Here is a 13036-nt window from a genome sequence, read left to right on the forward strand (position 1 = left end):
TAACTCAGTTTCGTTTCTTTTTATGGCTGAGTAATATTCCATTGCATATATGTGCTACATCTTCTTTATCCATTCATCTGTCAATGGGCACTTAGGTTGCTTCCATGTGCTACCTTCTCCCATTTTCTTATCACCATTTTTTAGATTGACATCCTTTCTCTGTTTTATAATCTAATATTGGTATGAAAATAGAACCTTATCTTATCAAATAAAATATGGTTGTTATTAAGGACTGTCATTCAGGATCTACCTACCCAAGCAACAAGAATTGGAAAACTTAGAACGTTGACTTCAAACAATGGTCATCAGATATTTTAACTCACATATGGAACCTGTTAAACATTTTAGCTCCATGGTTTTAACCCAAAGATGATTTTTAGTCTATTTTCATTTATACAAAAGCATTAATCATAATTATGCCCATGTTAATGAATGTATGTCTAGAAATAATTTACCAGAGCAAACTCCATTAAGCTAGTTTAATTCCATCATCAATTTTCTAAACAGTAGTCTTAAACCATGTCTGCCCTTTTTAAAAGCTTTTCTTGAAATTAGTGTCTGTAAGAGTAGTTCTTTTCTGTGTACTAAAAAGATTTGATTTATCATAACTTTCTTAAACTCCAATGTTACTAATTATAACTTCTATCATGGTAATTTTTTCTTTTGTGTCTTATGTTTCTCTGGAGTCCAATTTTCCTGTATCATAATTTGCATATCTAAATTTTTCTTCCAGTATTTAGTGCATGGCTATTTTCAACAGGTACAGATTTAGGCACTTTAATGTTTCTTATTTTTATAAAATTGAATTTCCCCAGATCAAAAAGAGTTACAAACAGGTTTTTGGGTTTTTTTAGTTATTCTCATCTACAGTAAATTTTGTTCTTCACCATTTTATCGCTTATGAGGTTTATTTTCTGGTGATTATTTCTACCAATTAATTGTAGTTTGAAATGGACAAACGTCTGTCTGCTTTAATTTGCTTCTTCCTTAGACACTGAGAACATTTTTAACATTTTCCTCTGATATCCCAGGGTTGCTCTGTTTTCCTGGCAGGGATTGGAGGTGGCTAAAGATAATCTTCTGTTTAGATTAGATTGTTACCTTATGAAATTTTAAATTTGGGGAGAAAACACTGTAGCTCTGACACTTCTCATCCCATCCCTCATTTTACAGTGAAGGAAGTCAAGGGCCAGAGAGAGTTATGTGATTTGCCCAACATCACAGAGATATGACTGGATTTCAGGGCTCTTGACATCCAGGACACTCTGAGGGAAAAGCATGACCAAACTGACCTCTGAACTTGAGCATACTTTCTGGAGAGGAGAAACTGGCTTTTTTATTACTATGGCAACAAAGTGCATTAGAGATTTTTTGACGAGTTTACTTCCTACCTGTGCTAGTCGGAAAAAAGAGCCATTGAGCTGATCTTTATGATGATGCAAAACACTTTAGAAAGATCCTGTCACATGCTTTATAAGTTCCTGATTGATTGTGTGGAATTAAGTTACTGGGCAGAGAACCAGCTAATGGAAACACATTGATGAAATCATTTCTGAGGGACATTAAATGGAACTTAAAGCTGAAATGGCTTTATGGATTTTTTCACACAAACTGTTTATGAACATTTATTGCCAGTAAATTATATTGTGTTAAAAGAAGGAATCAGTAGGCATGGCTTTAATAGAAACCTTTTTGAAATAATAAAATTGAGAATAATTTATTATCTAAGAATGGATAGAGGATGGGATGGGGGATTTCATCCTGATGAATGATTGTCCACTCTGCAGCTTTTGGGAAAGTGAAAAATGGTGTGGAAATCAGAAATCTGTTAGGACTTGGAAAGAAATGGTCTTTTTGAAATGTATTAATATCTCATTTCATTGTACGTGGGAATGAATAGTTTTTAGAAGAGGAGTGATAGGGGATTTAGCAGCTGTTACCTGAGGCTATAAACATGGGTATTTGTTCATGTTTCATAAAAAGATGAACAAGTAGAGAGTTACTTAATCTGCTGAATGAGGGTCTAGAGTAGGGTCAAGGGCATCAGTTTCAGAGCTGAAATGCTAGAGTTCAAATTCTGGCTCCCCCTCTTCACTGTGTGACCATAGAAAAGTTTCTTGACTTCTCTGAATCTCACACTCCACAACCGTAATAACAGAAATTAATAGTCCCTCCCTCACAGGGTTATTTTCATGATCAAATGAAGACAGTTTCAATAGTTTCTACTTTGTAGTAAGTGCTTTTAAAATGTTATTTTTTAAGAGTCATAGAGGACCCAAATAAGAGGAAGAAAGAATAGGGTTCATGAACATTTTAGTACTAGCAGTAGTATTTTATTAATTGTCATTTGATGATTGCTATGTACCAGAGATCTCATTTAGTCTTCAAAATCCCTGGGAGATGAGGGTACTACTCATATCTCTTCTTTTCAGAGAAGGAAGCTGAGTGTCAGAGAGATTCATGCCCAAGGTCACTCAGCTACTGAGAGATTTTGATAAGTTCCCCTGAGAAGTCACATGCATGAGTCTGTCCTCCAGTATGTATGGGACATGTGGACCCTTGTGGCCGAAGTCCAGCAAAAAAACAATCAAAGGGCATCTGGTTGGACGATGGAAGCTAAAGGAGCATGAGCGTCTTGCCCTTCACTTTCATCCACCACCAGAGCCTGTCAGTTACCCATCTCCTCCACCTGTCAGAGCCCATCCCCTCTGGATTTTGCTTGCTTGCCATTTAATGAGTGCCACATTGGCCTGTCTGAGAAAACAAGGCATTAGGGCGCTGGGTCTAAATGTGGGTTCTTTAGTCAGATGCCTGGATGTGAATCTCAGCTCTAGTGCCCACTGGCCATAGGACCATGAGCCCCACACGTCTTTAGCCCCAGTTCTCTTATCTGTAGGTTAAGCAGGTTCCTTGGTCTGGGAAAGAGAACACAAGCCTTCTGATCTTATTCTACTTTAAAGAGATATTTCTCTTCAGCCCCAATAGCATTCCTTTATAAGCGTACTCCTTTATGTTAGTGGTATAGTTAAAATGCACCGGGGTGTGATTTTAGACATTCATTTAATATGTGAGGTATGAGGAATTTTATAGCAGTAAATTAGTACTCCCATAGAAGTGGTAGTACTAGTTGAATTGAGTCCAGGAGGAGTCTTGGGAACCTAAAGTCAAATCTGGTTATATTCTATATAAGACCTTGCCCCTGCCCACACAGAGCTTAAGATCTAGTTGAAGAGATAAGATGAATGTCTGCGAGATAAATCCCAATTAGTGTGGGCTCAGTGCCTAATGAGTGTACGTAGTCATCTTACAAGTATTTGTTGAGTGCCTGCGCTGTGCTAGACAACGAGGATAGGACAGAGAGCAAGACGCACTCCTAGCCAGGAGCACAGCAAACGCGCTTGCAGGTCAGAGAGCTGAGGATCCAAGCTCAGGTGTTCAAAGGAGGCCATGTTCTTTCCACAAACACAGATAGTGAGCATCTGTAATGTGCTGGATGACTTTATTGTCACCCTTTTTCCCCCTTGGCCTTGCTTTCAAAGGGTGGCAGAGCTCAGCGCCCCCAGCTGCAGTGGAGCCGTTCCCTCTTGAGCCTAGTATAGCCAGAAGTAAGAAGTAAAGTAGCAGATGAAGTTTTCTCATTGTATCTGACAAATAAAGAAACAGGCTCAGTACAGAGTTTGGATGGGATAAAGAAAATGGCCCGAGCTTTTGAGGTTCATTTTTCATAGGAGCCGGTCATTCCTCATTTTTGGACAACTGTTCTGAATAAGTGTAATCTATGTCTTACTGTGTGCACCTACTTGGTACAGTCACCAGAGTTGCAAAATAGATCTTCTTTGACTTCAGAGATCTTACAAAATGATGGAAAGAGCGGGCATGAGAAAGAGGTGAAACATTAAGTGTTACAGCATTCTAGAAACAATTCAAATAATGAAAGCTGTCCATGGGCAATACTCATTGTCATTTGGGTGAGTCAGACAATTACAGCTGATTTGGAAAGAGGTAATGCTCTTTCTGTTGCAGCTTTCATGGAATTCTCGGTAGAGGAAGAGGAGATTTGAGCTGACACTAGAGAGTAGAGACAATGTAAATAAACAGAAATAGCTCTCCTCTCCTTATTGAGATATATAATTGTTCCTTTAAATATGTAGATATAGATATTTTTAAATAGAGCTCCAATGGCTAAGAACTAAGCATCTCTAAGAATGTCAAAGAGAAGTCCCTGTCAACTACAGTAGCAGCAGATGGGAGTTGTTCAGTGACAGACAAGATGGCACTGGGAGATGGCTGAGGGCATGGTCTTGGGTTTCACACAGCTTAGAGCCACCTTCCGATGTGTCAGTCCCTGTCCTGTGACTTCGGCAAGCCTGTTTGATCCACTTGGCAGCCTCCACAGTGCCTTTGACCTAGGTGCTCCTCAAAGGATCCCAAAAATGTTGGAGAGGGGAAATGGATATTCTTCAAAACCAAATGTAATATATATGTAACAAAAGCTACAGTATAATTTGTAATCCACCCCATTCTTACTCAGTTACTGTATTAGTCAGAGTTCTCCAGAGAAACCGAACCAATAAGGTCTATACAGAGAAAGATTTATTGTAAGAAATTGGCTCACACAATTATAGAGGCTGAGAAATCCCACACTCAGCTGTCTGTGAAATGGGGACTTAGGAAGGCCAGTGGTGTAATTTAGTCTGAGTCCAAATGCCTGAAAACAAGGGGAGTCAATGGTGTTGATTCCAGTGTGGGTCTGCAGGCCTGAGAACCAGGACCATGGACAGCAGGAAAAGATCAATGTCCCAGCTCACAGGGTGAGGCAGGAAGGGCGGAATACTTCCTCCCTCCACTTTTTTGTTGTATTCAGGCCCTCATCTGATAGGATGATGCCCACTTACATTGGAGAGAGCAAACTGCTTTATTCAGCGCACCTATTCAAATGCTAATCTCATCTGGAAACACCCTCACAGACACATCCAGAAATAATGTTTAGCCAGATATCTGGGCACCTTTTGATCCTGTCAAGTTGACACGTACAATTAAGCATCACAGTTATCAAGAACACAGTAAAGTTTCAATCACTAGAGCAAAATAAATAATATATACTTAATAAAACAGTGAACATTCTTATGAAATTTACACCAAAAAATGTATTTAACGGGGCTATGGGTACATTTTGAAAGGCACCTGTATATTTGAAATGATGTGATTTAGGATCTTGGAAAGTAAAAGTGTCTACGGGCAGAAAATGATCTTAAAAGTCCCCACGTGGAGTGTCTCTGTGCCAACTGGAACTGTCAGTTTTATGGGGTTGTTGCAGGGAATAAATGAGATATATCTATGATGGTATCCAGCAATGTGGTAGTCACTCAAAAATGTTAGCTGAGAATAATAGTTATTATTCACCAGAATATTCTTTTAGTGACCATATATGATGTTAAGGCAGAAAAAAAATTCTGATTTTACTTACAGTGGTCTATTACTCATGTCAGAAAGATTAAATATTTCCATAGTTGCTACAAAAGTCAGGAAATCACTTCATTCTCCTAGAGTCATTAGTATGTCGGGATAAACCTGGATTTGGAATAACAGTGGTTAGTAGAGGATTTCTAGACATTATACCAATGCAGGAGGATTCTAGAAATTCACACATGAATGCAAGATATTATTCCATCCCTTCTTACAGCATCAAAGAAGCACACTGAGCATATAAAAATAAACACCTTTACTTCAGGATAATGCCTGGCTAAGTTTAATTGAAAAACAAATATCCAGTGCAGTTGTCTGTGATAAACTGAGGCTTAAATGATTTGAAGACACTTTGGGAGCAGACAAATTAGATAATCACAATCTTTACGGCTGGAAAGGTTCAGCTGATGTTGACAAGTTGTAAAGATAAAAGCTTATATAGCAAAGTCAAGAGCTAAATGTCTAGATTGGGTCGGGGATCAATGTTAATACTCAAATTATAGAAGCACTGAACTTCAAATGATCCCTCATAGTGTTCTGAGTTTTCAAGATTATCGTGTAAAACTTGATTTACTGAAAAACTTTGGCCTAATCATCCTTAGGCAAATACCTTACAGTCTTACAGTATTCTCTACCGTCTAACCCATTTCTTAGATGTTGTATGTGTTATGTGATTTGTGCCCCATGCTGCAGTAACAGAATTTCAGCTGCTGGTTTTCAAAACACTTCCAGTTGGGTGACTGTTAATAGTTTATGAGAGACATGAGTCAGACCGTGCCGTTTCTAGGCATCTTGTTTTGTTTTTTTTTTTAAGCCAACATGGAATTTGCCTCATGGCCTCACTCTGATCTCAGCAAGAACACATTCAAAAGAGTTCCTTGTTTTTTCAAAGCCTGTTTGCATGAGTTGATTGAATGCTCTCCTAGCACGGAGACCTGCCCTAGAGCCAGTGGCAGAATACCTGTGTACTGGGTTGTATAAAGGATTCACTGCCTTTAGCTCCATTCATTGTGCTGACTGTGCCTCCCAGTGACACATCCAACTCTCCAACCTCTGTTTGCTTTTTTCTTTTGTTTACAGGAGCAGAGGGCACAGTGTTCCCTAAATCTATAGAGACACCTAATGTCAGGGCAGATCCCTTCAAGGAACTAAGGTAAACTTCTGAGTATGGTTTGCATTGATTAAGTGGCTGTTTGCTCTCTTTGTGCAACTGGTTGATGATCCATTTTGAATATCTATGATGTAACAGTATCATGAGTGTATGAACTGGGAGAGATTAGAAAGGATGTGAAGCTAAGCTACAACTAAGAGAAGATTTTCTCTGAGGACTTAAAGTTGAAAGTTTGGAGGAAGTGGTTGCCAGTCTTGGAGTTGTGAGATTTGCAGTGTGTATTTCCTGATGTATTTTGTGGTACCAAAATCCTCTCCCGTTAGAGAACTAATCGGTAATTTGTGCTGATCAGCCCAAAGAAAAGTGGTGTTTAGAAGAAGCTGAGCTGTAAATACAATACTTTTTTTTTTTTCTCTATCTAACAAGCTCCCCATTTTCTGGAATGATGTGGTGCTAGAACTACCTTCTGTGCGTATTCCATGTACTGGTGTTAATCAGATATCCATAAGCCTGCTGCTTTTAGCAGAAAAGGGCTCTGCGATGCCGTGTACTTACCAACAACTTATGGAAAGCAAAAAGGAACAATAGACATACTGACGGACAAATAGAGATGTAGCCTAAAAACCATTCCTGCCACTAAAGAGCTATCCCCAGCCCTCCAAATGAAACACATATAAAATGGTATGATGATACAAATATAACTTTAATTTTCACTATGGAATTAGAGCCATGAAGAATTCAGTGAATATTGGCTTTCTTCATTTCTCACAGTTCTTTTAATTAAGACCAATCATAAATCCTCATAAACATCCCTGAATAACTCTTGCATAAAAACATCAACTGTAAGCAAATGCACCTGTATTGCACAAGTCATACCTTCTCTTTCACAACCAGCCCCGAGATTTCTGTTTTGCGAAAACAGCAGCAGCCACGTTGGAGCTTGCATTTCCCTAAACAGAAACATGTCCTCAGTAAGTGGAGAATATATCACCTCATTACAAAACCATAGCATTCCTGCCAGGCCTGTAAGTCTTTATGAATATAGGGAAATAAGTCGGGCAAAAGGAAGAGGATAATCGGTGGGGAGTGAGAACCTTTTCTTAGCAAAATCCCGTACACAGTGGGCTATATTTTTAAAATTACATACCACACTGTGACGTTTTAAGTGTTACTGAAATAACCATTTTCACCAGGTCTTCCAGAGGCCAGAAGTTGCCTGACTCTCTGTCAATTAGATCCTGGGTTTCATATTAATGTGCCAAAGCTGGAATCTTTTAAGCAAATCCACCCAAGGAAATATGCATTTTAGGTCCCTGAGAGAGCTCATTCTCTGAGAATGCACTGCATCCTTGTGGCCGTGATGTAAGAACTCTTTCATGCAGGCTAATGGGTGGCCCAGTTCCCTGTCTTTTCACAGTCCTCTTTAGGAGCAGGGGGTTTTAGTTGGGGGGGGAGGGGGGTTGTTTTTTACAGAACTAGTGAAAGATTTGTGCTGATCAGCCCAAAGATAAGTGATGTCTAAAAGGAGCTGAACTCTGTCGTTTACCACAATGTTTATTGCAGCTCTGTTTACAATAGGCAGGACATGGAAGCAACCTAAGTGTCCATCGACAGATGAGTGGATGAAGAAGATGTGGCACATATATGCAATGGACTATTACTCAGCCATAAAAAGAAACGAAATTGAGTTATTTGTAGTGAGGTGGATGGACCTAGAGTCTGTCATACAGAGTGAAGTAAGTCAGAAAGAGAAAAACACTGTATGCTAACACATATATATGGAATCTAAAAAAAAAAAAAAAAAAAAGGCTTTTTTGGTCAGAGATTCTACCACAAAGCACCATTAAAAAAAAAGGTCCAGAGGGATGGAGAAGCTAAGTCATCACATTCTAGGCTCCTGACTCAGTTCAGGCTATTACGCATCAACACAGTGTGAACAGGGGCAAACAAAAGACCAACTTAAGAATTACATATTGAAGTCTTTTTGTGCTGCCCTTATTTATACTTAGACTGACTTCTCAGATAAACAGCTAAAACTTAAATATCCATCCATGTCCCTCGGCTACTCAATCAATCAAACATGAGAAAAATGACATCTATTTTAGAGACCTTCTCTTTGGGGATAATTTTTGTTTCCTCAAACCCCTTTCTTGGCTGCTGGAGGGTTTTTTTGTTTGTTCTGCTGTTGTTTTCTGTTTGCTTGTTTGTTAATGAGAAGCAAATTTTAGGCCTCTGACGTGTCTTCCTGGAATATCTCAGCTCCCAGCTAAAGGAATGGTAGCTTCCTCTCTGTGAGCATTTTGGTTCACTGCGTTTCTTATTAGAGTTACTATAGTTACTATATTTGCCGTATTTGCTTAAGACATTTGTAAATAATCCAGGGTTGAGCTGAAAATCACAAAAGAGGGTTGTTTCTCTACAGACAAACAAGGAGTGTTGGTAAGGTCTGCGCCCAACACCCAACTCAGGCGTATTTGTAGACTCTGCTGCTGCAGGGCAATTCTGAAATCATGACGTATGGCTCTAGATTCAAGACTATACTTAAAAATGTACCAGGCACCACCCCCATCCCTCTAATAAGAAAAACTAACTTTGAATAGAAACTAGATTTGAATAAATTCATGACTTAAAATTTGAATATTTTAAATGTTCACACAGTTTTGTTTTTTGTTTTTTTTCCCCAAAGTCTATATAAGACAAATGGAAAAAATCCCTGATCCCAGGCTGTGCCTGATCTGGGACTGGAAATAGGCCATTCAGTTTGACATAGGTATTTTCTGTAAGAACAGAGACTACCTTTGAATGACTACCTTGCTCTAAGCATTCTTTTCAACTGTGAAGTTTCCTTGTAGGATTCTGATCCTACCAGAATAGGAAATGGACAGTGAAATCATATTTCCCAGTTGTATGCAATGACAATTGTAAAAGAAAGGAAGAAGGTTATATGGACCAATGTACACAGACAGCCAACTCTGTTCCCCTAAATATCACTAAAAGCTTGGAAGGAACCACAAAAAAGCAAGAAGCCAGAAGGTCTTCATAAAAGGATTCTTCATCAGCAGCCGGGCTGATATGTTTTTACTCTACCTTCAATTATAACAAGGGTGGTGACCTGATTTTCCATTTCATTGTCTGTAAGGAGCTGTTTCCCAAGTGGTTTTTTTCAGATTCTTTTCCCATATAGGTTATTACAGAACATTGAGTAGAGTTCCCTGTGCTGTACAGTAGATCCCTGTTAATTATCTATTTTATGCATAGTGGTATGGATATGTTAATCCCGAACTCCTAATTTATTCCCCACCCCCAACTTGGTAACCATAACTTTGTTTTCAAAGTCTGTGAGTCTTGTTTTGAAAGTAAGTTCATTTGTATCATGTTTTTTCGATTCCACATATCAGTAATATCATATGATATTTGTCTTTCTCTGTCTGACTTACTTCACTTAGTATGATAATCTCTAGGTCCATCCATGTTGCTGCAGATGGCATTATTTCATTCTTTTCTATGGCTGAGTAATATTCCATTGTGTATATGTACCACATCTTCTTCATCCATTCCTCTGTTGATTTAGGTTGCTTCCATGTCCTGGCTATTGTAAATACAACTGCAATGAACATTGGGGTGCATGTGTCTTTTTGAGCTATGGCTTTCTCTGGGTATATGCCTAGGAGTGGGATTGCTGGGTCATATGGTAGTTCTATTTTTAGTTTTTTGAGGAACCTACATACTGTTCTCCATAGTGGTTTTACCAATTTACATTCCCACCAACAGTGCAGGGAAGATTCCCTTTTCTCCACAGCCTTTTCAGCATTTATTGTTTGTAGACATTTTGATGACAGCAATTCTGACTGGTGTGAGGTGATACCTCATTGTAGTTTTGATTTGCATTTCTCTAATAATTAGCGATGTTGAGCATCTTTTCATGTGCCTTTTGGCCATCTGTATGTTTCCCTTGGAGAAATATCTATTTAGATCTTCTGCCCATTTTTCTGATTGGGTTGTTTGTTTTTTTGATATTGAGCTGCATGAGCTGTTTGTATATTTTGGAGGGGTAATCCGTTGTCAGTCGCTTTGTTTGCAAATATTTTCTCCCATTCTTTTCATTTTGTTTATACCAAGTATTTTTTTGACATTTTATTAAGAGTCAAGGCATGTGATAAATACTTGAGATGTAGAGTTAAATGAGTACTCAAATAATTTATAGTTAAGGAGAAAAAGACAGAAAGGAACCTCAGAATACAAGGTAATGAAATGTAGGATAGATGTATGAACCAAATCAGAGGAAACACAGAGAATTACAAAAACCTACCTAAGAGAGTTAAATAAGGCTGCCCAAAGGAAGTGACATTTAAGTTGCAAGAAGAAAAAAGATAAAACCCAAAAGTACACCTCAGAATTCAAAAAGTGTGGTTCTCTACAGCCATTTAATGTAGGGGAAAGTACCCCAACATATTTCTCTAGCTCCCAAGAATGTTACTGTGTTATTGACAAACATGAGGGATCGTAATTTCCTCATGACAGTCGTCTTCTTTAAAAAATTGTGTGAAGGCAGTTTCAAATATGGTCGCAAAAGACTAGAGATTGTTACAAGCTTCAAAAATCAGTATGTGGGCTTCCCTGGTGGCACAGTGGTTAAGAATCTGCCTGCCAATGCAGGGGACACAGGTTCGAGCCCTGGCCTGGGAAGATCCCACATGCCACAGAGCAGCTAAGCCCGTGCACCACAACTACTGAGCCTGCGCTCTAGAGCCCACGAGCTACAACTACTGAGCCCACGTGCCACAACTACTGAAGCCTGAGCGCCTAGAGCCCGTGCTCCACAACAAGAGAAGCCACCACAATGAGAAGCCCGCACGCCACAACGAAGTGTAACCCCCACTCACCGCAACTAGAGAAAGCCCGCGCACAGCAATGAAGACCCAGTGCAGCCATAAATAAATAAATAAATTTATTTATTTAAAAAAAGAAATCAGTATGTAATTCAATTCAGAACTGAAAGATTCACTGATAGCAAACCCATTCTACAGCCCCGAATAAATAAGGTATTACTTTGTTACTGTTTATTTTTCTCCATAATATTACCAGGGTTTTAATGACAAAACTGAAAAATGATGATACATCTGTTACTCCCAATAATGCACTTGAACGTTTTGCAAAAATTTTTTTTTAACTGGGTAGGTACTCAGTCTGGCTCCTTTGGAAATACGGGAATTTACAGTTTGTGTGTCTTATAGGGAAACAGGGATTAGACAAGCCTCCCACAAGTTGACAAAAATGAATTTATTCATTCTTTAATTGTATTTTAAAATGTCTATAGCCAGCTAAGTGTTTATTGGCTCTCAGTGGTTTATAAATTTAAGTGGCAAGAACAGTCTGTCAGAGCTTCAGGGCTCATTTAATTTGGGGCTTGGCAGTCCTCCTCCACTTCTTTGTCCTCTTCAAAATTCACAATACCAAAAATAATGGCTCGACAGTCTGATTTTTTAAAATGTACACACACAGGTAAAGAGAGAGAGACACACACAAAGACAGAAATACAGAGAAAGAACAGGTGGGAATGGGGGAAGGGAGAGAAGAGGCAAGAAGCTGTGTATTGAGCTTTTAGCTATGGTACATGGTGAAAGGGGGAGTACCATTGTAGAAGAAATCTTTAAATTATCTCCCTTTTAAGCATTTTGCAGACATGTTCTGTAATTTTCTTCCCTCTCTTCTACCTCCAACTCCAAATACTTAGACTAAGTTTTTTTAGTTGTGTTTTGCATGTATGAGATTTAGAATTATTTGATCATATAGCACAAATATTGAAGTGATTCAAAGGAGAAATGAAAAAAAAATGTAGTGGACCAAATAATAGCAGTTACTTACTCCATGGCCTTAAGAAATAGAATAATGGTGAAGCAGTGTCCCTGTTGGTCAAGAGCCTGTGCTTTGAAGCTATCCTGCTCTGGCTTTGAATTTGGTACCCATGCCTGTGTGCTTTGTGAACTTGGGCAAGTGTCTTAAGCTCTCCAAGCCCCAGTGCCTAGAATGGAGGAAAAGCTCACTGAATACTAATTCAACACATGTTAGCTATTGGGAGAACAGGCAAGCAGCTTTCTCTCTCACAGGGACACAAGAACTCAGATGGGAGGGGAGTTCCCAGAGTTTAATATTTCTTTAACCCCTAAAAAGTTTCCATCAAATCATGGTGACCAACAATTATTTCTCAATTAAAGACAAAAGGAAAAAATCATTGAGTACTTCCATCTACTATTAACTGCATTTTATATAAGAGAAAGGATATAAGAAGACATAATATAGAATAAAAGACAGTCTCATAATTGAATACAGGACAATCTCATTTAACTATATTAACATGTCATTGTATTGCCTCCATTTTCTCATTTTGCCAAAAATGCTAGTGACTACCTTACAACTCTTCTCTTCACACATTTAGTAGTGCCTGCTGAGAAAAAAAAA

The 13036-nt window shown here is 38.7% G+C and overlaps 1 protein-coding gene across 2 annotated transcripts in view; it reads left to right on the forward strand.

Annotated features, from left to right (window-relative positions):
* SGCD (sarcoglycan delta) overlaps window positions 1-13036 on the forward strand; it is a 414044-nt gene that overhangs the window by 298939 nt on the left and 102069 nt on the right. For both annotated transcript variants that reach the window (XM_067732381.1, XM_067732382.1), the window contains exon 6: window positions 6547-6619. In XM_067732381.1, coding sequence (XP_067588482.1) covers window positions 6547-6619 — 73 coding nt within the window. The remainder of the gene's footprint in view (window positions 1-6546; window positions 6620-13036) is intronic.

Source organism: Pseudorca crassidens, chromosome 3 (genome assembly GCF_039906515.1).
Source record: "Pseudorca crassidens isolate mPseCra1 chromosome 3, mPseCra1.hap1, whole genome shotgun sequence".
NCBI lineage: Eukaryota > Metazoa > Chordata > Mammalia > Artiodactyla > Delphinidae > Pseudorca > Pseudorca crassidens.